This window comes from Topomyia yanbarensis, chromosome 3, assembly GCF_030247195.1.
Source record: "Topomyia yanbarensis strain Yona2022 chromosome 3, ASM3024719v1, whole genome shotgun sequence".
Lineage (NCBI taxonomy): Eukaryota > Metazoa > Arthropoda > Insecta > Diptera > Culicidae > Topomyia > Topomyia yanbarensis.
This window is the reverse complement of record NC_080672.1, coordinates 295,123,291-295,147,110: the sequence shown is the minus strand read 5'-3', so window position 1 is coordinate 295,147,110 and position 23,820 is coordinate 295,123,291. Positions and strand designations below refer to the sequence as shown.

The 23,820-nt window shown below is 40.5% G+C and overlaps 1 protein-coding gene across 2 annotated transcripts in view; it reads right to left on the bottom strand.

Annotated features, from left to right (window-relative positions):
- Positions 1-23,820, bottom strand: part of LOC131691023 (ubiquitin-conjugating enzyme E2 W) — a 121,214-nt gene that overhangs the window by 6,091 nt on the left and 91,303 nt on the right. The window contains exons 2-6 of one of the 2 annotated variants that reach the window (XM_058977158.1): positions 9,232-9,550; positions 9,015-9,106; positions 8,852-8,954; positions 8,700-8,785; positions 8,486-8,631 (exon numbers count right to left, since the gene is read on the bottom strand). In XM_058977158.1, coding sequence (XP_058833141.1) covers positions 8,486-8,631; positions 8,700-8,785; positions 8,852-8,954; positions 9,015-9,106; positions 9,232-9,363 — 559 coding nt within the window. In that variant the 5' untranslated portion in view covers positions 9,364-9,550. The remainder of the gene's footprint in view (positions 1-8,485; positions 8,632-8,699; positions 8,786-8,851; positions 8,955-9,014; positions 9,107-9,231; positions 9,551-23,820) is intronic. The other variant, XM_058977159.1, reaches the window with a different exon arrangement.

Sequence of the window (23,820 nt, the reverse complement as noted above, 5' to 3'; positions counted from 1 at the left end):
TATGTACACATACACAGATACATGCACACATATATGGATATATAAGCGTGATATAATCGAAACATTACTGTAAATATATTTATAAAACTACCCTAAAATTTTGGTATGATTTTAAACATTATAAGAAAATTGGCATGACATTTTCGGTGTCGCAATAATTTCGTGTTCGCCCTTTATGCTAACTCGACGAAACGACTGGGTGTAGTTATCAACTCGGCATGGAGTTTGGATTTGAGAAATGCCGATCTGTTTAGCTACTATCAGAGCGATTGTCGAACACTGGTGGTTCTGGTTACGAGATCGATGAAGGCGAGATGATTTGGGACAGGGTACGTGGCGAATCGTATGAGTATCTCGCCACACCGACACCAAAATTGAAATCCGAGATAAATTCTTGAGTCGAGTGGAGTCTTTCCTGAACGCAGGGAATAAGGTCAGATCAATGAAGACTTTTGCTGTCCTCGTGTTGACCTGCAGTTTCGACGTCATCAAATGGAGCCGGACTGACCTAGGGTAACTGCTCCCTAATTCATCTTAGCTCCTCTATTCATCTCACCCATTTGAACACATTAGTTAGAACAGTATCTGCTATCTCTATTCAACGCATTAGCTCAAATGGTAGGATGAATAAGGGTACGTTGTACTCGACTTTTCACTTCGCTCAAACACGAGCATTTCACATTTTCCAGGCAAAAATTTTAACTGTTCTGCTTCTTAGGAACGTAGCAAAGATGATGACACCTATTTAACCGCAATCCAGTCACTCTAAGTCGAGTTATCAACGAAATAGTGTGACATACTGACTAATGAGATGAATAAGGGCTCGTCTACCCTAGATGGCCTTGAGAGAAGATTGAGGAAGGCGTTTAAACAACCAGGAATGTGCCATCCTCAATCGGCACTTGAGAGATTCATATTGCCACGGATGAATGGGGGACAAAGAATAATCGACATCCAGGCACTATGCATAGTGCAGATGCGACGACAGCGCGAACACTTTGTGGAAAATACCAACCGACATGGAGCATACCAAGCAGTTTGTGTTGTAGACTATAGCTTACTTCATCTAGCACAAGCGAACTACAACCTCAACTGCAATCTGCAGACTTCGGAGGAGAAGATTGTAGGGTGGAAACTGAAAGCTAGGCACGGACCCCTCTACCACCAGCTGGAGCAGCAGTATGTCAACATGGCTGCCTAGAACCTGTGCCTCAAGCGAAGTGAACTCTTTTTAGTGATCGAGGTTGATACGATGGCCATCCGGGACAGGATAATGCCGAAGAGGAATTGCACGAGGTATGTTTGGCACCTAGACATCGAGGATGTATACCAAATGTGTCATTCGTCGCTCGAGACCATCGAACATATTATAGCAGGCTGCCGCTTACTACTCGACCACAATCTGGTGGATTTTCACGGTGGAAAAGTGCCAGATATCGCCTACTGGTCGTAGGAGTTGAAGGAAATGTGGAGACTGTATTTTTCTCTTGCACGGTCTGTCCCGGAAGCGTGTATCCCGCCAGGGTTACAATTTAGCACTGGGTGGAAATGTATCAATTTTTGCGTGCTCTTTCCGTAGAGTGTATTGTTTATGTAACATGATGCTTACCGCTGTTCCTTATGATCGTTCACTTTTTCTTGTAAATTTTGTTTGTTTTAGCTTTAGTGAACGATTTTGTTGGTCTAGATAGGAGTAATAAATTTTGTTTCATATATTTCAGTATAAAAAACATAGGGATTAGATAGGCCACCGCTTTCCTTTTGCTGAAAAATATGTGCTGATATTGCTGCGCAACGACGATGATAATGCGATTATGGCGGTGTGTGTTTACACGGAGGAGGAAAAGCAGCCATCGTAAAGGCGGCACAAAGTGACGAACCACGCCAACATCGCTAGAAAGGCTCTTTCAAAGGAACCAAGCTCACGTCCCTAGCTAAACGACAAGGACCGCTGCAATAGCATTCAACGATACCAACAAGAGAACACGACCATTGGAGTCCCGGCCGGTTGGAAAATCCGTCGCCATCGTCAACAGCAGCGAACCTAAGAAACGACCGGCAATGGAGCGTTGGAGGACAATGAACACGGTATAATTTATGTATTCTGTTTTTTTGTTGATTTTTCACCGAGAAAAATCAACAAACAGAATACATAACAATTTTGCGGTGACAAATAAACCGTAAAAAAACGGTATAATTTAGTTTATTTGTTTTTCCCTTTTTGTTTGTTTACATACGAAAAATCCGAAATTCCGGTAGAAGCACCTAGGCCACCCTGACAAGAGGGTCTGCTGGGCAAACCAGAACCCGAGTAGTGGGCAACCCGCTACTTACAAGCTTCAGCAGCCATATGATGTCTTTATGCGAGCATTTGAACCAACAGAATGGAAGCAATACAACCTCCGCTTCACTCAACTTTACCGTGGCGTAACCCAGCACAGCTACCACCGTACATTGAACGCTGTCGTATGCTCGATATGGACACCCTGTTTAGAAGGCGGAGCACAGTAGAGCAGTATTTGTAGTTGACAGATCAAATGCTCCACATATTCTCTTACAAAGAAATATTAACGAGCCCCGAGAAGTCTTAGATCGCATAACTCGACTTTCAGCGCACCGAGTACGGTCCTGTAGGGGCGATTTGTAATGTTTTAATAGTATTTGTGGGCTTTTTGACTTTTCTGAATCTAATGATATTGTCATTGTCATTTCTCACTCTGGCAGGCGTTCATCCGCCTATCTAGACTCTGTCAAGATGAGGACCTACAAAGCCTAACTGTTCGTATGTGCTAGTCCGTATAGCACACCAGTTTATTCCACAAGCAGGCGCCGGCTGTTAACCAATCCCACAAGCTTCAGATACATTACATAGAGGATAGTTGGAGGCAGAAAATGAAGAGATAGTAGAGAGATTTTGGTTTGCTGAAACGAGACAAGAAAAGCCAAATGATTGTGATTAGTATCGTAGTTATAATAAATAAATAAACGATTTCTCATCTGTTGTTTGTTTCCTTGTTCGTAGTCCTCCTTCCTGTTCCTGATCTGTTTGGGCTATTGGCTTTCCGTTTCCTTGGCCATCACGTTCCCTTGCACCGAGTTGCTAGTATTGTAGCAAGAAAAACAAATGAAAAGACAAAAAAATGAAAATAAATGCGAAATGCTCTCCTTCCAGACCCCGAACATAACCCTTACTTCCCTTTGCTTATCATTTTGGTACCATCCGAGGAGCACTTGGCCTTGTACCCACTGCTCTTCTACCATCCTCGTGGTTTTCTCCATTTAGCACTGGCGTCACATGTGATATTTGGGTACGAAAAATGATTTTCTGAGCAGACAATCAAATGAAAGAAGATTGCCAGGTAATTAGTACACTTTCTGCACCAGGAATCATATCGCATATGGAGATACACATATTAAGTGTATCTACTACACGATATGATGGCCGGAAGTATAGATAAGCAACCCAAGCTCCCCAACTTTTCTGTATCTAATGATATTATTCAAAAATAAACTTGGGAGAATGACTTAGATTGTGAGATTCAATTTTTGTTGTTATTGTAATGCTCTGTACTATTTGATTTTGCTGCTCAAGTATTCCATCAGCCTCTCAAATTGATATCTAAGTTCCAACACAGAAGTTTCTTTTATGGAAATACGGTTTTTGATAAAAATTTATAGAAGAGTTTCCTTCTTGCACAAGGGGCGATAGATTCGTAGTTGCTGTACGTTGATGCTTAGTGTGCTACTCTAACCGTTGTCGATCCGAGCACTACATATTTCACGTTCACTGTGTCAGACATGTACTTGATACAGCAAAGGTAAGACCAAATACAAATTAAATACGCCAAGGTCCCATACAAAAGGGTCATCATTTTTTGACTCACCGAAAACTAGATTTAAAGAACCCTATGCATGAGTTTTGTTTGACAAGTAATAAAGTCTGAAAAATAATAAGAAATGGCAACGCGTTTTGTTAGAACAGATCCAAGCATGTCGTGCTTTTGTTTTTTCTGTTTTTTTTTTGTTTTCGTCGCTCTTTTTTGTGGACTCGCCAAGGCAACATTACTTCACTGGGGACTTAACGGTAACATTTTTTTTATTTACAACTGATTAAAATAAAATTAAAATCTTGTTCATCGTAACTTCAGCAGAATTTCACCATAACTTCCGGAGAATCAGCTGAGGGAGGTCAACCACGAAAGCCGCTATTATGAGATAGAATTTCCACCGGAGACATCGGTAGTAGTTCTACTCAAAGTTGCAGTTATTTGTACGGCAGGTGCTGATTCTAACTTGCGTATATTCAACAGTGATCTAAATTGATAATACGGTTGAAATGCAGCAGAGTCATCGCAGCTACTTAAATGAGGTCAGATGGGATGGTAAATACGTGGCATCTTGTAGGGATGATCACAGGTGTATCTTGTGGGAACCCAAGGAGAATTATTCAATGGATTCAACCTTTTTCGTCGTGTCGGCAGAAGTGTCCCCGAAGTAGTACCCAGACGAGGCGGACAAGGTGCTTTATTCCAAGAAATCCAGAATAATGCACTTGTACTAAGTGGAGCAAAAACTGACATGATGGTTGAGGGTAACAAATATTCGCTCAATAACGCGGACTGGAGTCTAAAGCTCGATTCGGACGGTACATCAGCTTCCGTCGACGGCAGAGAACGTCACGTTACCGTTCCGTCAAGATAAGAAGTGCATTTCTCGTGTACTCTTTCACGCTTTCAGTACGTCAAAACGCTCCGTGCCGTTGATGTTAATGTTGACGTGTTGTACCGGTAGCCTGACGTATCCTATGAATCGTATTTGAATAATTCAGCTTTAGTGTAAGCATTAGCGGCGAGTTGATTTCTTGAAACTTGAAGAAGTCGAACAAGTATGTTGAGAACAAGCGCATTCATGCAGATAGTGGCAAATTTTCACCTTGTTCCGGACAATCATGGGACAAGCGTTGAACGCTCGAGAACCAGAAGAAAGTGAAATTCCACAAATCAAATTGTATAAATGAAGGCCATGCTACTAACTACTATATGGTAATCTTTACTGGTACTATCAGTAGTCATATGTAATGGATAGGGAGGATCGGAAATTTTTTGGAGAACGTTAATAAAATGTGAATCCTTATTTAATTAATTTAATTTACTTAGTATTATTATAGCAGTATAATACAGAAAGAAAAGTAGTATCTAAGCATTTATCACAAGTTTATCAACTTTCTGCTTCTTGTATATTTCCCATGCAATAGTCAACTTTTTCTAAGCCAATTCGTCATGTCGCTGCGGCGCTGTATCGACTATAGGTCAAAGGCAAAAAAGCGGATTATACACAGTTCCTTTATATTCATAAGCCGACTATAGTATTAAGGAGAGAGTGGAATATGTATCAGATACCTAGGTGAGAGCTTCGTCGATCAGAAACTCAAATATTATTTTGTGGAGTCTAAATTCACCAGGAAAGTATAAGATGGCGCTATTACCAGTATATGAAACACACTCGCCAAGAATATTACTGTTAGTTGCAGTGAGGCAATGCTACCGGAAGTACAGCGACACCCAAAAATGCGTCGAAGGTAACCGTTCAGCTCTGGCATCCGGAGAGTAAACTACGGTAAGTTGCGTTACCACCACGATGGCGAAATGGAATCTTGAGGCAGTCTATTCGGATGCGGAAGTTTCAACACTTTCGATATTCGCAATTCGTCCTCCTGTTTGCACAAGCGCATATCAACCATTTCAAAGGATTTATTAATATCAATCGTTGGAATGATTGAGGAGTTTTGGCGGGAAATCAGTATCATCTTGGAGCAGGAAAATAAGGATAACAATGAAATGGATGCAGGTGCTGATAAGAAGCTTACGCTGGTAGCAATGAATCAACCAGCGAAATTAAATTAATTAAGATTCATGATGGGCTGCGGGTCGATAAGAATGTAAGCGATGTACCAATAAGTAAGTCGAGTTTATTCAGTAATGTTAAAAGTAGAGAACAACATCTTACACAAGTCTGATGAACGAAAGAGCACAGGGACGCACAGTGGCTGGAGGCTGGCCAAAACTACGTGAGCGATCCAATGTTTCTGAACAACAAGGAACATGTCTTTATTCTTCGTTTGGCAGAACAACTATATATAGCAGTGATATTTATAATCTCATGCTATCGACGCTTCGAGAGTTAAAAGAACAGTGATCTGCGTCGACTCCTGGCTGAAAGCGAATGTCTGATCGATCATCTGCTAATGAATGCCAACAATCCCTTCAATTTAACCGCTTCCTCTCAGTTTAATCCCTGCAATCGAGGGTACGGGAGATCATCCTCGTAATAAAAGTCGTGAACGCGTTTCTTCAATGCTTGTCACATAACATCGCAAGCACTGTGTGCTATTCACACAATAAAGTACTATTTCAATCATACAGATTATTTTGTAGATTCCAGCGATTCACACCTGTACTTCTGGTTTACGGTGGTGTGTTTTATCACTGTCTAAAGCGTAACGATAATTATAATTTTTGCTTTTGTCATCTTTTATGGCAAATGGTAACATCTCGACTTAGCTATGACGGTGACCATAAAGAGGACGACCAATGACTACAAGAGTTAGTTTGATACCTCTAGCACAGATAACTAAAATCAACCTACCAGTATCAAAATTGTTGGACGCAAACTCGACCTCCGCTTCGGCAAACAGCTGTCGGAACCACATTGGTTCGAAAATCTGATCCATCGTAATACAGAATAAGACGGAATAGCTGATTTGTTCTCCTGTTTGCGGATTACAACCGTGAAATATTAGACCATATTCCAAGCTTTGCACCAAACGCACATTTGTATGTCGGTTTAATTGCATCCCATTTTGCAGAAGTTCGGTGGTTACAAAGCTTTTGCAAATGACCATATCGCTAAAAACTGGTCGTTTGAGAAACACTCGAAATTTCCGCATCGTCACTTATCGACTCCCGACATGACTTGTTAACTATTACACGTGTGTTTGAATAGAATAAATACACGTGTGTAACTTGCCTCATACAGTATTTGACCTCCTCAGTCCACGGGCAGCAAAATTTTGCAACTTTAGTCTGAAATTTGTAACGTCGCCGGTTTTTCTTTAGAAACAAACCAAAACATGTGCAAACGTCAGAAAATCCACAACAAGTTCGTCGGTGCAGCCAGTTTTAGCATTATTTCATCAAAGTACACTGTCACTTTGACACTGTACCTTTCCAGGTACATGGTAGCGTAAAACGCGTCCTCGAAAAATTATCAGAGCATTCCGTATTAACATATTTGTATTTGGTAAGACCCAGAGTTGAAAATTAGCGTTCATTACAGCGTCATTTTCATGACAAGCAGTTTATCGCACAACATTTCTTCCTTAGTAGGCCAGGGACCCTACTTTTCACATTGGGCCTGTTATCAATCGTCTTTTACAACATGGGAATAAGAACCCAGTGGGTCGATTCTTGGTTGAGATACTTCTACCCGCCGGATGCCACACGGTCTCTATGCTGGTTTTATCCGGAGAAAGATAACTATTATCAACTAGGTAGACCATAACCGGAAAATCAAAAAAAAAAAATACAATCGATCTACATGGGATGTCACATTTTAATTCATATGACATTACCGTTGAATTTACGTAATGGCTGAACCGATGATTCATGGGGATGACTTGCTCTCCATAGGAGAAGGAAACAATGTTGCGCCATACAAATTTGTAGTATTAACCAGAAAGCTGAAGAATCAGAAATAGACTTTTTTTTACGAATTTTCAATCATTAAATCAATTTGTTTATCAGTCAGATATATAGATCTGAGGCAAAATTTGTTCAAGTAACCCATCTTGAAAAGTGTCTACCTTAAAACAAAAATTACAAATACAATGTTTTCGAGTGCAAGAATAAGGTTTCTAACGCAACCAAATGGACGCAAAATTCAGTAAAATATGTTAACATTATTCTCAAGACTATTAAAATCGGTAATGAAATTTTTAAAATATATATTGAAGGTTCGTGCATGATGCCGAAATCGTACTTCAAAAACATCCAAAAGATTCCATTTTCATCCGATTACCTTAGAGTGCTGAGAAAAGTTCATTCAAACTAATGCTAAATCTTGTTAATAATTCTATATGCATACTGCTGCCCTCTGGCAACATACCGAATTCCTTGATATAAAGCCTTAACAAGAGGTATATATCGTATCCATCCAGAAAAATGAGTACGAAGGAAAAATGAGTTTCATGCATTTAAGGGTTAAATCAAAGTCGCTCTAGATCTGTCCAAAGCTGTCATTCTTGTATGATTTATGTAAACATTAAAGCGAACCTAGAGCGACCCGAATCTTATACCGAAATCAGCATAAGAGAAATGTAAATTCTGTCAGACTAATATCGCGCGTCGTGCCACTGTGCATTGACATGGCAATGCATATTAATACGCCCAGAGGTTATGCAAAACAGCGACATACGCTAATATCTTACCGTGATACCACCATTTGGTTTTCTTCGGATTTTTGTTGCACGTTTTAACATAGATTCCGTTGTCCGGGGGACGCCTTTTTTCTCGACAACTGCTCAGCATCGATGATATGCTGAGGCATACTGATTGCACTGATAACGCGGGGGACCTACAATTGAGAAAAGCATGATCAGATAACCAGTCATCAAGTGTTAGAAAAGACAACGCGATACCCACCAGTCGTCTGTCAGTATTGATAGGCAGATGTGACCGTTGGAGTAGACGTGCGGATGCACAGGAATATTGGAACCTATGAATGTCACCTGTTTAGGAAAGAAAATCATTAATAATTGATTCGATATTGTTTCGAAATTGACGTAATGGCATACCTCTGGCGAATCAAAGGGATACTTATTGTTAAATTTAAATAATAGTTGAAAATGTTCTCCTTCGTACAGGGTACCTTCCACACCATCGATATTTATTATCCATCTAGGGAAGTAAAAGAGGGCATCTGTTAAGATGATTTGGGTATAAGTTAAGCGTACTTACTGAGTTAAATTTTGACTAACGCTGTCTTCGTCCACCGTAACTCCTGGAGGAGGCTCTTTTATAAGGGACATCAGTTCTTTTTGTAATCGCCGCTGCAATTGAATCAAAAGATTGAGTCACGCGTTATTATGAGCTGTTGGATATGGTGCGCCACTATTAATAATTCAACAATTGTCACGAGTTTGTCCCCACAGTTATTACTAATGATTACACTTGCCTCCCACCGACCGCTGTCCAGAATCAGCTTCCGGTTGTCTTTAGCCGCATCCTGTATGGCGGCACTGGTCGACGAAGAGATACTTTCCGATTTGTAAGGTTTTTCTTTGCGCATCAAAAACCGGTTCAACATGGTGATGGTTACTATTCGGTAAAATTTTGTATCACAAGGAATCGAAGATTTGCGGTGGGTTATGTATTGTTTCGGATGTGATTGCGCCGTAATTATACTCTAGTCGGCATTGTTTTTAGAATTGGCTGACGTGAGGAAATATGATAATACAATGATTTTTTTGATGGATCATTAGCTTCGGATCACTCTGCAAATAGCAAGACTACAATTTACTTAATGTTCTACAGGATTCTTTGTCTGTCTGTTTTGCTAATCAGGAAGGTGCATTTTTTGTTATACTGAATCGGATGTATAATGACAATTCCCTCTGATCGCTTTGATAAATGGTTTCGTGATCAAGTCACATCCGAGATTAATGAGCCACGATCTTCGCATAAAACTATAACGCTTTAAATTTTATAATCTGTAGATGACGCAAGGCGTATGTTTTTCAATGGTTGGTAGGCGTAATCGAATTTCATTATTATTCCTGGTGAGTAAAAACTCAGCGGTGGTAATCCTCACTTGATCAACCATAGTATACAACCACAATGTTGTTTAGCTAAACAAACACGTGGCGATCTACAAGTGGTCGTACACGTCAAATAACACTACAGTCTTTAGTATGTGTTTGGTTTTATCTTTGTCTAAAACTTCAACATTTTCTGCGTCTTAGGATTATAAATCCAAATGCGATTCTGAGTAGGATGCCGTTTTTGTTTCTCAAAATCTAATTGGTTTACTAACGTTTGATTTTGCGTGTCCAGATCTTCCAATTTTACGATCGACTTAATAGGGGGCCGGTTGCTAAGTTAGTCACCATCGTCAACATACAGTCGCATGGGTTATTAGCGTGGAAAATAATTCTTTGCTTCGGACATGTCTGGCCAGGACTGTTTGAAAACCACGCGCCGATGAAGATATTATTGTCGGTAATTAAATCGTGCCTGTAAGATGATTTTAATTAACATTTATCTCATGCGAGACGAAACAACACGATGAGAATCTGCTCATGATGCACACAAGTGAAAAGCATTCCTATAGTATGTTCCCTATCCACGCATATCTTGATCGAGTTTTTGAAATATGTTCGAAAAATCGTCGTCGTAGGAACGTTTGGGTAACTTTTTTCATTCATAGAACTAATGAACTCAAAACCTTCCTCTGCAGACATATTTGAATAATTTTCATATTAGTGAACGGCTGTTTATAGCGATAAAATTTATGAATCTGCCTTCGCGGATGATCTCAAGATTTTTCGCATAATTGGTACAATTGAAGATTGCAGATTTCTCCAACAGCAGCTTCAAGCCTTTGCTGACTAGTTTACCATGAACCGTATGTATGTAAACCCAAAGAAGTGCTCGGTAATATCATTTTCACGGAAAAAGGATTCGAATCTTGTAACTTATCTCGTAGTAAAATACCTGCATGAGAAGACTCCAATAGAAACTGACTCCAGCGTTCAGAACCTAATCATAACTGTAAGATTTCCAATCGTGTTGATGCTCACTTCTGCTCGGACGGGACATCACGTTTGACCAGTTGTTCGATTGAAACACAAATTTTGTTTTCGTTTTAGGGATTTAGTGTCAAGTTTGCGCCAATCTCTTCCGGCAGTAAGTTAGTGTCGGTTTCTGATGAGATGAAGTTGAAACGCACCCATGACTTTGTATTACAAATAACTTTTTTGAAGACATTAATGCTCCATGGGTGTAGGGTACCGTAATAACTAATCTATTTGCGTAAGAAAGCCTTTAAAATAAGTTATTCTGATGTGGGTGTACGATAAATGTCCTCTGTTGTTTATAAACAATAATATTCACTTTTTGTCAAAGGCATGAGTTTCTGAATCTTAAAATAAAAAGTTATTTTGAAGAACACACAAGCATCTCTTTTTTTGGTTCAGTGTATTCCTACCGATTAGTTGTTTACATAAATCGCTCCAACTATTTTTACTTTTTTACGAGATTTGTGAAGTTTTTATCATTGTTTGTCGTGTTAATCGACTGAGATCTTTGTTTTTAACATTGTTATTGTGCAGTGTGAAAGTGTCTCCTGTTTGCTTTTATGTTGCGAAAAAACCAGTGAAGAACGCAATTGAGTCAACTTCTGTGACTTAACCACCAAAACTCTCCACCGAACGCAGCGCCATCTATATTTCATTGTTCGCATTCTCAGATCGGCACGCATTATGGCAAGTGCTTGCGGTCACTGCGCGAAAACCGTCAAACCGGATGACGACTTTATCGAATGTATGGGTTTTTGCAAAAATGTGGTACATATGCAATGTGGGAAACAACTTAACGAACCGTTTTTGAAAAAACTTGGGAAAAATCCAAATTTATTTTGGATGTGCAATGAATGTGTCAAGCTGATGAAGTTTGCTCGCTTCCGCGACACCGTTTCTTCACTTGGATGTGTTATCGCTGCTATCGATGGGAAAACGGATGACGTCTGTGCTGAACTAAAGGTCAAGTTATCCAAAAATAACCAGCAAATTTCACGCCTCGCTAGAAAGGTTTCAACAGCTACTCCAGTCCGGCCAAACTCCGGCCAAACTCCGGCACCCCTCTACCACCTCAGAAACGTCGTCGCGAGGATGGCCCTGATCCGAGCAATATTCTTGTCGGTGGTCGAAAGCTAGTCGATAATAGCAACATTGTTACGGTTCCACCTCCCGCGCCGTTGCTCTGGATGTATCTTTCCCGCTTTCATCCCAACGTTAGCAAAGAGACTGTCGAAAAAATGTCTAAATTGTAACGAGGTTATTCCGCTTGTTAAAAAAGGCATAGACGTCAGTACTTTGAACTTCATATCCTTCAAAGTTGGAGTTCACACAAAGTACCATGATGCAGCTCTTAACCCTGGCACATGGCTGCAAGGCATACTGTTCAAGGAATTTGAAGACAACCGTACCCAGAACATTTGGAGCCCACCGACTGATTTTCCACCGCCTCCAGAAGAAGCATGTACTTCTCTAATGCAACCCGGCCCATCAATGGTCCTACAGAGGACTCCGCAACGATTGGCCATGCCACTATACCAACCTACACCGCCCTTGTGAAGGAGTATCGATGCCGATCGCATACTGGGATGCAACGCAGTTGGTACTATGGAAGCCCTCGATCCCCCCGCTACAGTCGAGCCCTTGCCGCCATCGTTCAGCAGTCGTCCCGGACCTGTATGTGTGGGTGGAGAAAGGGTCTTCCAAGCCGCCTTTATCGGCAAGTATTATACAAATTGTAACGATACAACGATTGAACCAATTCACGCTTACGACTCTCGCCGTAAGCTGCTACCACCCCGTTCCTGCTCTCCGCATTCCGCCATCGGGTTTCAACGCATACTGGGACGCACCGCAGTTGACACTATGGAAGCCATCGATCCCCCCGCCACAGTCGAGCACTTGCAGCCAGCGATCATCAGTCGTCCCGGTCCTGTGTGTGGGATAGGTGAAAGGATCTTTCAACCTGCCGCAAATGCCAAGTATACACCTGTCCCGAACACTTCAAGCGCTGATGTATTCTTCGCTTCCAGTTTTTTGCCTTTTGCTCCGACATCTTTTTATCAGATGCCAACCATTTCTCTCGACGACGACAATAGTCGTATTTTGGGGCGCGACGCAATTGATTCGGGATGCCTCGAATCCCTCACCACAGTCGACCAAGCGACCGTGAACCGTTCCGATACTGTTCGTGGGATTGACGAAAGGATCTTCCTACACGGCAACATGGCTTCGCTCTCTGCTGTACCTGATCCATCCTCCAACAACATTTACTACCAGAATGTTGGTGGCTTAAATTCATCAACAGACAGCTATTTGCTCGCGACCACGGGTTGCTGTTACGACTTTATCGCCTTGACCGCTATGATAAATGACCGTACTCTATCTCCCCAGGTCTTTGGTTCAACATTCGATGTCTACCGCTGTGACCGCAATGCCCTCAACACCCACAAGACATCAGGCGGCGGTGTGCTTATCGCCGTTCGCCGTGGTATAAAAGCCCGAGTGATCAACGATGACCGTTGGGCGAGCTCCGTACAAACGTGGATATCAGTGAAACTGGCCGATCGCAATCTGTTCCTGTGTGTTGTGTATTTTCCACCTGACAGAATTCGTGATTCCAGCCTGATCGATGTACATTTATCGTCTCGATCGCCGACCCGTCTGATGATGTTATACTGGGCGACTTCAACTTACCTGGTTTGACGTGGTGCCAAGCAAGTAATGGTTTTCTACGATTGGAGCTCGAAAAATCTGCGCTTTTTAACAATGCCAGTTGTATTTTGGACAACTACAGCAGCGCAACTCTTCGGCAAATTAATAATGTCACCAACGAGAATGGAAGCACTTTGGACAACTGCTTTGGAAGTGCCCGGGACTACGCTCCGTACTGCTGCACTGCACCGACTCCTTTAGTCAAGCAGGTGCGTAATCATCTCCCACTACATCTTGTATTCGTTGGTAACCAGGTGTGAATTTTGAAGACGTATCAAGCTCTATCGTCTACGATTTTAAAAACGCTGACAACGACAGCATCGTTAGCAGGCTGTTGAATATAAACTGGAACAAAAATATTAACAATGACGACGCAGCGATAACGATTTCTAGTATTCTTAACTACCTTATCGACCGCCATGTGCCAAAATGAACAATTAGTACCGATGAACACCCTTCCTGACAATCAACCGTCCTGCCAAACGAGCTGCATTTAAAAAATTCTCGAAGCATAAGACACTTGCATTACGAAATCACTACTTTCAATCACGAATACAAACAACAAAGCAGACGCGCCTTTTTTAGACAACAGCGAAACGTCGAGCGTCAACTGAAATCCAAGCTGTTTACTAGCTCGATATGCTCCATACCTACCTTCATCGAAGTTGTTTTGAACAACATTCTCTGCAGCATTTCTAAATACTCGTTGCCTCTTTTTATTTTTCCACCCTAATGACTTCTAGGAGAATTCATTACTGGAATTATTATATCAGAATACGTGATATTTTTGTTAGAAAACCTCTTCGAAATTTTAAACCTTCAAAGATTACGGTCTCGGAATTATGTCATTATAAGCATAATAAAAGTTTTTTTTTCGAGAGTTGTCCTACTGGAGCTCTAGAGCTAGGTACTCGGAAGGGCTTTCCGTCAGTATCACTCACTACAATAGCAGACAAGAGGGAAAATGTCACCCACAAAGCACTGCTTAATGCCAATTGCAGCAGGACGTGATTCGGAATGTGGATTCATTGCACGGTTCAGATATGTGCGGGCGTAGGGACTTCGCGATCGCGTGTATCATCGCGAAGGGCTCGAGCGTTGATAAGTTAACGTGTTCGATCGCGTCTGAGTTTGTATGTCGCTGTGCCAACGTATATAACTTCGCGTGAATAAATTATATTTTTAAACCGTATTTCTCATATTCGCATGTTTTCTTGGTTGACCGCGCGCGGACTTCGAATCTGATACGTAATTTTTGGTGTACGGTTCAGATGCTAGACGAAAGTGAGTTATTCTATCACTAGAGTTCCCAGTCATGTCTAGTGGATATGAGCGTTATTTTTTAATTGGTCCAACCGAATGTAGGGATCTAAGTTGCTAGGACGGAGGGAAAAGATTTCCGGACGTGACCGATTCATGATCGCATCGACTTCCTCAGTGCCCTAGTGTACAAAAATAATTGGCGGGCCAAGGATACGAAGCAGTTGACCACCAGGATCCGGAATTGTATCCGGAAAATGGATGTCAGTTCCGTCCAGCGCTCTTGTGAGAGCATCGCGACTAAGTTGCGTCATTCGGCTGGCCAGGACCCCTTCTCCAATATTCATCGACGTTTTTTTGAAGAATAAACATGTTTTTTACTGAATTCGTTGAATTTTTTTGTTTCTTAACTACAAATTCTCATTTTTAATTGAACACCCGTTACACCTTATCCTGAGTGCTTATGGGTATTAAATCATGGGATAAGTTAAAGCAACAATATCCGTTTGATTATACGTTATCAAAGGAAACTTCATCCCGTCTCGGCGGATCATAAACAATATGTTTCATTTCAATTAGAATGTTACATCAACATTAGCCGCACGCAGTACCACACGCTACTTCCGACTGCATTTGCCAGACAGTGACAATCGGTGGCCGGCAAATCGGCACGAACAACATAACATATGTACACATATATGATGCGAGTCAAGAAATCAACAGTCCCACAGGCGTGTGCTCACTGACGCGCTAAACGCCTCTCGTCCGAAGTACATGCTCGTATGACACAGTCGCGCCGCTGTTGGCGCGCTACCGTATTTGCATGCAACTGAAGCGAGCTTGGCTTGGTTATAATGCAATCAATTGCCGACACGTAAAATAAATATCGATAATTGAGTTCATGGGGAATAATGAAATCGAATTAATGATCTTCAGCTGTAGTGCTCTAGTTGAGCTAGATTTTACTATTTCGTATCGACTTAATCTGGAATCTCGAGCTTCGCTATTGTTAAAAAAAATTATACAGTTGGAGCGAAAGAGTAAATATATTTGGAACGACTCATATAATAAATGTTCATGTTGTTTGGTCGTGAAAGTGTAACGTTGAACCATTCATTTTAATTAAATTGACAGACCAATGATCAATACGACAAACCCTCTTGATCACGTTGGGGTGTCACGTGAGTGTGCTTTCCAAATTCGTGTTTGTGAATCCTGATGAAATTTTCATCACTGAATTAGTTTCTCGTTACGACAACGAGAGGCGCTAATGTAATTAAATGTTAGCGGCGGAATTATAAATGGAACATACTTGAACCCTCCAGCAGTCGTGTGATTATCTAAATTTAGGCGACCGCTTAAAACTCTAAAACAGTTTCAACCAAATTCCACGACGCTGAACACTCAGTGCACTGTGGGAGTTCCGGAGGGTTACTACCGAATTTTGTCGATTGTTTCGGATCTCCCGCAGAAAGAAAGTAGCCTACGTCCGAAAGTTTAGGCCATATACTACAACAAATGAATGAACATCGAGTACATTGTGATGTAAACATGAATTGCCGTACAATTTTATTCACCAATATAAATGTATCTTAGATTAGCCGTAGACATTTACACTTTGGTAACAGATCATTCCACCAAGCCCTTACCCGGCGTGTTTACCATTCTTTCGAACAAAGAACCTACCTGTATTAAAATGCAGCTGCACTATGCCGAAGTGCATCAACCTCCGATCAGTTCTTGGCTATGCGAAACCAAGTGCAACCGTAGTAATAGCATTAAGCCGATGCTGGTATGTACATTATTTACAAAACATTTTTCTCGCCGCTTTAGTTTTGCCATGTACGACACACGTGAGTTCAACAAGTTAGCATTGCTGCTCGTTCGTAGGCATTTCTTTTGCTTCCTTAGAGGTGCCAAGTAACACATGTGCCGCCTGCACAGGTATTCAGTAAACCGCGTTCCGCTGTTTGCTAATGGCGATCAGGCATGTGAATCTACATTCTAAGAAAGTGAGCACATGCCATGGTTGCACAGGTATCGTAGGCAGAGGAAATTCTAAATTTTACGAACGATGCGAAAGAGTACAGTTTTCCTAATTGGCATAAAAAATTCCTAATTATTCGGTACGACATGCCCGATCATTAACTACGTTAAATACGATGAAATAACGTAAAAGAAACTTAATAAACGGAAAAAAGTATAACATCATGCGAATTTCTTTGTTTACAAACGATGTTTTTTTACAAAGCTTGTAAAACGAAAAACGCTATAAGAGTCCGACCATCAGCCACCAAAGATGCACACAAAAATATTTTCAAACTTAACATGCCACATTAAAATGCACATGAAAATAAATGGTAAGAAAGAACTGCGTGGGATCACCAGAAAACAGACTGATGATGTCTTTATTACACTACAACTCATCGATGGCAAAATACGAGTAGGCCCAACAGAGATCGGAGCAGCAGCGAAATACTTTTTTTCCTTGTTCGCCATGTATATAATTAATGTATAATGGGTCTGTCAGACTGTTGAAACATTTAGGACCTCAAAGTGCACTTATGGGATCGGTGGACTGGCACATTTGCGATTAAAATGCAGATTCAGATCATGATGCATCGCGAAAGTTAATTAAAATTTATGTGCTGCTTTATACCATTCCCATTGTAGCAGCAGTCCGCTCGGTGAAAATCCCATAAAGGAATCGTTAAAAGCAAATGAAATGCACTGATGTACGATAAAGGTTCTCCACTCGCGCGAGCAGCAAAAAACAAAGACCGCGATGACTAATTTGCTTTAATTCCAAACGATTTACTAGAGAAGAAAGAATTAAGTCAAAGATCGGAGATTTGTCGGGTCGGACAGGCGAAGTAACAAGGAGTTTCCTATGTCAGACCTATCGAGGTGTACTGTGACTAATCGAATGTTGTTAGTCGGTGTGATAACCAAGCGTTAAAATTGTAAGTATTAGCATAACGGATGAGATAAAATACAAGCACGTTGAAATGAAAGTTTTATTACATTTTTTTAAATTTTTAGTAGAAATTATAAATAATTTCTTTTTAAACTAGGAATTTTTGGCAAAAAGTTACGATTAGGGGAACATGGGGAGACTTGACCAAGCGCGAGATTCAACAATTATCAATAACGTGTATTTGCTTCTTAATTTTTGTTGTAAATATTTTTATACTTGTTTCGATCGCATCAGGTAATTTTAAAAGTTTGAAGTGAAAAATACTTTCCTCATAGAAAATATTCTGTGCTAGAGTAATTAAATTTTTATAGACCTCATATACCATGTTAATCCTTATGAAGTAGTAAAATGATTCTACAATTATAAAATTAGCACGATATTGAACGTAAAAATTAATTTTGGGGACGCTTGACTAAGATTTTATGAAGAGAGTTGACCAAGTGATTGAATAAAGATACAAAATTTCTGATATTCGCTATACTGTGGTACCCACTGTGAATGTTAATCACGTCACAAAAAATCCCACCTTAAACACCAGTCAATATCTTTATAGTTCTAGTCCACAAAATTAGCAGTTATATGGCTGATTTCATGACGTGTGAACATGCAATATAATCAGCACAATTAATCCCAAAAAGGATATGCATAAAAAAATCAAAATTTATGAAATACAATACTTTTATATTTTTACTGGAACAAAGGACCTGGAAAATATGGAAAAAATGATTACAACATACTTTATGCCATTATTTTGTGTACTGATATTTCCAAATTATCTTGATCAAGTCTCCCCGCGGTGGCCAGAAAAAATAATCAAGTAAAAACTTTTGTAGTTTTTTAAATTAAACTGAAAACCTGGTCAAGTCTTCTCATGCTTCCCTACTCTCGGTGCAAATTGATATCATAAGCATAATACGATCTAAATGAGATAGTGTCAGTTTCGTTACGAGCGGAAGCGGCAAAGGTGAAGATCGGCTGTGCCGACAGATCAAGCCAAACGAATACTAAAAAACCTATTTTAATCCACCTAGCGGTGCAATTGTGCCTTTCTCAATCATGAATCACGAGAATGTGTGCGTTGTTTATATTCATTAAAAACTTTTAAATGCATATATTACATTTTATTATTATACATCACATGACAACTATATACAGGAAAATAAATCATTATTCGAGTTCTAAAATTTTGAAAAAGAAAAAACAGCCACGGTAATATTGAACTGAAAAAAGGTGCGAAATCGGCAAAGTCCCAAAAAGTCGATTTTTATAAAAAAAAATTTTTTCGAGATAACATAAAATCTCGACGTTTCATGCATTTTAAAGATGTTTGGCATCAAAAATACGAATTCGAATTCCCTTTGGAAAAAAAAATTGAGTTCCGGCTTATATGGGAATTTCATATGTGACCGGACGATTTAGTCTATATTTCCGGACCCATATAAGCGATCCGTACGAAATTTTATAGACAACTGTGGGGGTATTATAGCTATCATTTGGGACTAAGTTTGTGAAAATCGACCCAACCATTTCCGGGAAACTGATGTGAGTTCGTAAATTTTGAAAGATGGCCGCTTTTCCCGGGCACTTCCGGAACCGTCTATGGTGGTCAATGTAGTCAACAAAAGTTTGGTTGGCCGTCGGTGACCTAGAACTGCAAATTTAAGTTGTTTGAGAGACATTTTAGCGAAATTTTTACCTTTTTTGCTTTCATCGGAGTATCGGTTTGAATCACAATTTGCTATGTGATCGCACGCCACAACCTGTAACTCCGGAACCGGAAGTCGGATCGGGATGAAATTAAATAGCCAATTACGGGGACGCAATACCTTTCATTTGAGGTCAAGTTTAGTCAAATCGGTATAGCCATCTCCGAGAAACCGATGTGACTGTTATTCTGAATTCAGATACTTCCGCCGGGGCTTCCGGAACCGATGACGGTGGCCAATGTGGCCAAATAGACTTTGAATGGATGTTGGTGACCTAATACTACTAATCGAAGCAGTTGTGGTCATATTTTGGAAAATTTTTCACCATTATACATTCATTGCAGAATTTATTAAAATCGACATTTTCTGCGTGTTAGTGCTCATCACCCTGTAATTCCGGAACCGGAAGTCGGATCCATTAGAAATTCAATAGCAGCCTATGGGAACGTTGCACCTTTCATTTGGGACTAAGTTTGTAAAAATCGGTTCATCCATCTCTGAGAAAAGTGAGTGAGATTGTGTTCGCGTACACACACACAGACGCACATACACACACATACATACACACACATACATACACACACACACACACAGACATTTGCCGAACTCGACGAACTGAATCGAATGGTATATGTCACTCGGCCCTCCGGGCCTCCGTTAAAAAGTCGGTTTTCAGAGCAATTGCAATACCTTTCTATTGAGAAAGGCAAAAAGGTGCAAAATCGGCAAAGTCCCAAAAAGTCGATTTCTAAAAAAAAAAATTTCGTGATAACATAAAATCTCGACGTTTCATGCATTTTAAAGATGTTTGGCATCAAAAATACGAATTCGATTTCTGAAATTTCATGGGGTCCCCCCTTTGAAAAAAATTTTGAGTTCCGGCTTATATGGGAATTTCATGTGTGACCGGACCGTTCAGTCTATATTTCCGGAACCATATAAGCGATCCGTGCGAAATTTTACAGACATCTGTGGGGATAATAGAGCTATCATTTGGGACTAAGTTTGTAAAAATCGGCCCAACCATTTCCGAGAAACTGATATGAGTTTGCTAGTTATGAAAGATGGCCGCTTTTCCCGGGCACTTCCGGAACCGTCTATGGTGGTCAATGTAGTCAACGAAAGTTTGTTTGGCCGTCGGTGACCTAGAACTACAAAGTTAAGTTATTTGAGAGACATTTTCGCGAAATTTTTACCTTTTTTGCTTCCATCGGAGTATCGGTTTGAATCACAATTTGCTATGTGATCGCACGCCACAACCTGTAACTCCGGAACCGGAAGTCGGTTGGGGATAAAATTTAATAGCCATTTACGGGGACGCAACATCTTTCATTTGAGACTAAGTTTGGTTGATTCGGTCTAGCCATCTCCGAGAAACCGATGTGACTGTTAGTCTGAATTTGGATACTTCCGCCGGGGCTTCCGGAACCGATGATGGTGGCCAATGTGACCAAATAGACTTTGAATGGCTGTTAATGACCTAGTATTACAAATTGAAGCAGTTGTGGTCACATTTTGGAAAAATTTTCACCATTATACATTCATTGCAGAATTTCTTAAAATCGACATTTTCCGCGTGATCGTACTCATCACCCTGTAATTCCGGAACCGGAAGTCGGATCCATTAGAAATTCAATAGCAGCCTATGGGAACGTTGCACGTTTCATTTGGGACTAAGTTTGTAAAAATCGGTTCATCCATCTCTGAGAAAAGTGAGTGAGATTGTGTTCGCGTACCCACACAGACGCACATACACACACACATACACACACAGAGACATTTGCCGAACTCGACGAACTGAATCGAATGGTATATGTCACTCGGCCCTCCGTTAAAAAGTCGGTTTTCAGAGCAATTGCAATACCTTTCTATTGAGAAAGGCAAAACCTGTTTTAATCAGTTCGGTTTCTCATCTCGCTCAGTTCAGACGCTAGCAATCGCTCCGCTGCTGTAGCAGGGCAAGTAATCAAATTTACCCGCGCGCTTGTTTCATTTGCAAACGCAAAAATTGATTCCTGCTACCTAGTGTGTGAAACGTGAACAAACAATGAGTGACAATACGAACCAAGACTATATCCCATTGCAGGCAAACTGTGTTGCTGTTGACTTCTCGAAATGTCCGGTAAGACCATCGATTCGTGAATTGGAGCAATTGTTGAAGGTGAACATGAAGCTCAACGTAGCAGAAGTTAATGCAGTGCAATTCCACCATTTACGTCATGTGGTACTGATTATGTTTAAAAACATTAGTCAAGCAGAATCATTCACTTCGCAGAACAACATGAAACACTTCGTCGAATGTAATGACATTTTCTACAATATCCCAACGTATATAGATGTTGACAGTATTGAAATAAAGATACATGACCTGGCACCACGTACTAGTTCTTCCGTTATCAAAAAAAATCATGTCAAAATACGGAGAGGTGAATAGTGTTACGGAAGATACTTGGAGGAACTTCTTCCCAGGACTCCGCAACGGCGTTCGTGTGGTGAGAATGCGTCCGACAAAACCTATTCCTTCTTACTTGAGCTTCTCAGGCAAATGCCCTTAAGATATTACACATTCTCAACGATCACTAGTCACGCATCCAATGCAGATTCCTACGTGCCAATATTGCGATCAGCCGCTACACCACGGAAAACCTTACGCAGAGACTTCTAAAGAAATTTCACGTGATACTACCAAAGCCAGTATACAGTCTTCGTATGCTAAACCACAACTGGTTGGCAAACCAACGACTGCGGAGCGGGCAGTAACAAACGCCAGCTCAACAACGATCGGGCCCAGTATCACTAAACCAACTGCTGTTACCAACATCGAAGTAACGACGATTACATCAAATGTCTCCAAACCATCAACCAACACCACCAATAAAGAATCAAACACCGATGAAGAAGGATTTACAACAGCGACCCGGAAGTACAAGAAACAAATAAGAACATCCAACCGTGAGCATCATGAATGCAGTACCGATGACGACAAGGACGTGAACGAAAACGTGAGAGACGGACCGAATGACCCTCAAGGTGCGGCAGACAGAGCACCTCATTTTTCACCACCAAGGAAGAGGATCTCAACACGCAGCAGCAAGCTGCGTCAACAAGACCCTATGGATAGTTGAAAGTTAATTTTAATTTTTATGCATTGTAAAAATTTTAAAACATCCACGGCTCAGTTATGCTAACGCATTGAGCCGTGTCAAATAAACAAGAAAAAACCAGTTTTAATCCACCTAGTGGTGCAATTGCGCCTTTCTCATTTATCCAAACTATGATTCATTAGCTGGTTTTGTGCAATAGAATTGTGGAAATGTATATTACATTCTTATTTCACTTAGCACGTATCCCACGAAAGTAGACGAAGGCTGACTTTAAACAAAAAAATATAGGGGAGACCAGAGCTAGCTTGCGGTGTTTTCAGTTTCCATTTTTTACCACTTTGATGTAGATAGATCTTGCAAAATAGAACATGCGGCTGTAGCCAACATCCCTGAATGTTATCAAAGTGTTTGTTGCATTGTCTTTGTTTTTATAGACAAAAATGTGCGACGCGTATATCAAAGGTTCGTGCTGAATGTCTTTTCAATAAAATTGTATATTAACCGACAATTGCCAATATATTTCAGTCTCAATACCCCAACATTTTACTTTAACGCGTATTCCAATTCAAAAGCATATTTTCGAAATTCTTCAGGCGATTGGCCGAAGTAAATATCCCCTGCATTGACGAGATACACAAAGTTTTACTTTGGAGTGAATTCCAAAAATAAAAATATTTGATGAATATATTTGCACTGTAAATAGTAGCGCCAATTTGCCCCGCGTGCGTCACCGCCAACTTACCCCAACCGCACATTTTACAAAAAACTTTTTAAAAAATAACTTTAATTCATGGATAGATTTAATATCTATACGCATACTGAAAGCTCTTTTTACGCACTATCGAAAATTAAAATCAATTGGGAAATAAATTTAAAATCACCCTAAATAACACAGTGTTCAAAATTTAAAAAAATTACTTGGTATGCTGGAAAACGCAATATCGCCCACAATTTTTACAAAACAAAATGTTTTTTAACGAAAACCCATTGGATGATGGGTTCCACATAACTAGAGGTACACAATGAGAGGCAGCGCTATATGTGTAATAGAAACGTAGACAAAGGGATTCCGCCAACTTACCCCAACCACCAAGTAGCCCCGGGCTCCTCTAATATTTAATTAACTTAATCAACATGAGTTCAATGTTATCTTCTTGTGATTATATTTTGAAATGTTGGTGGAATGGGTTTGGAAGTGGAGCGGGTGAG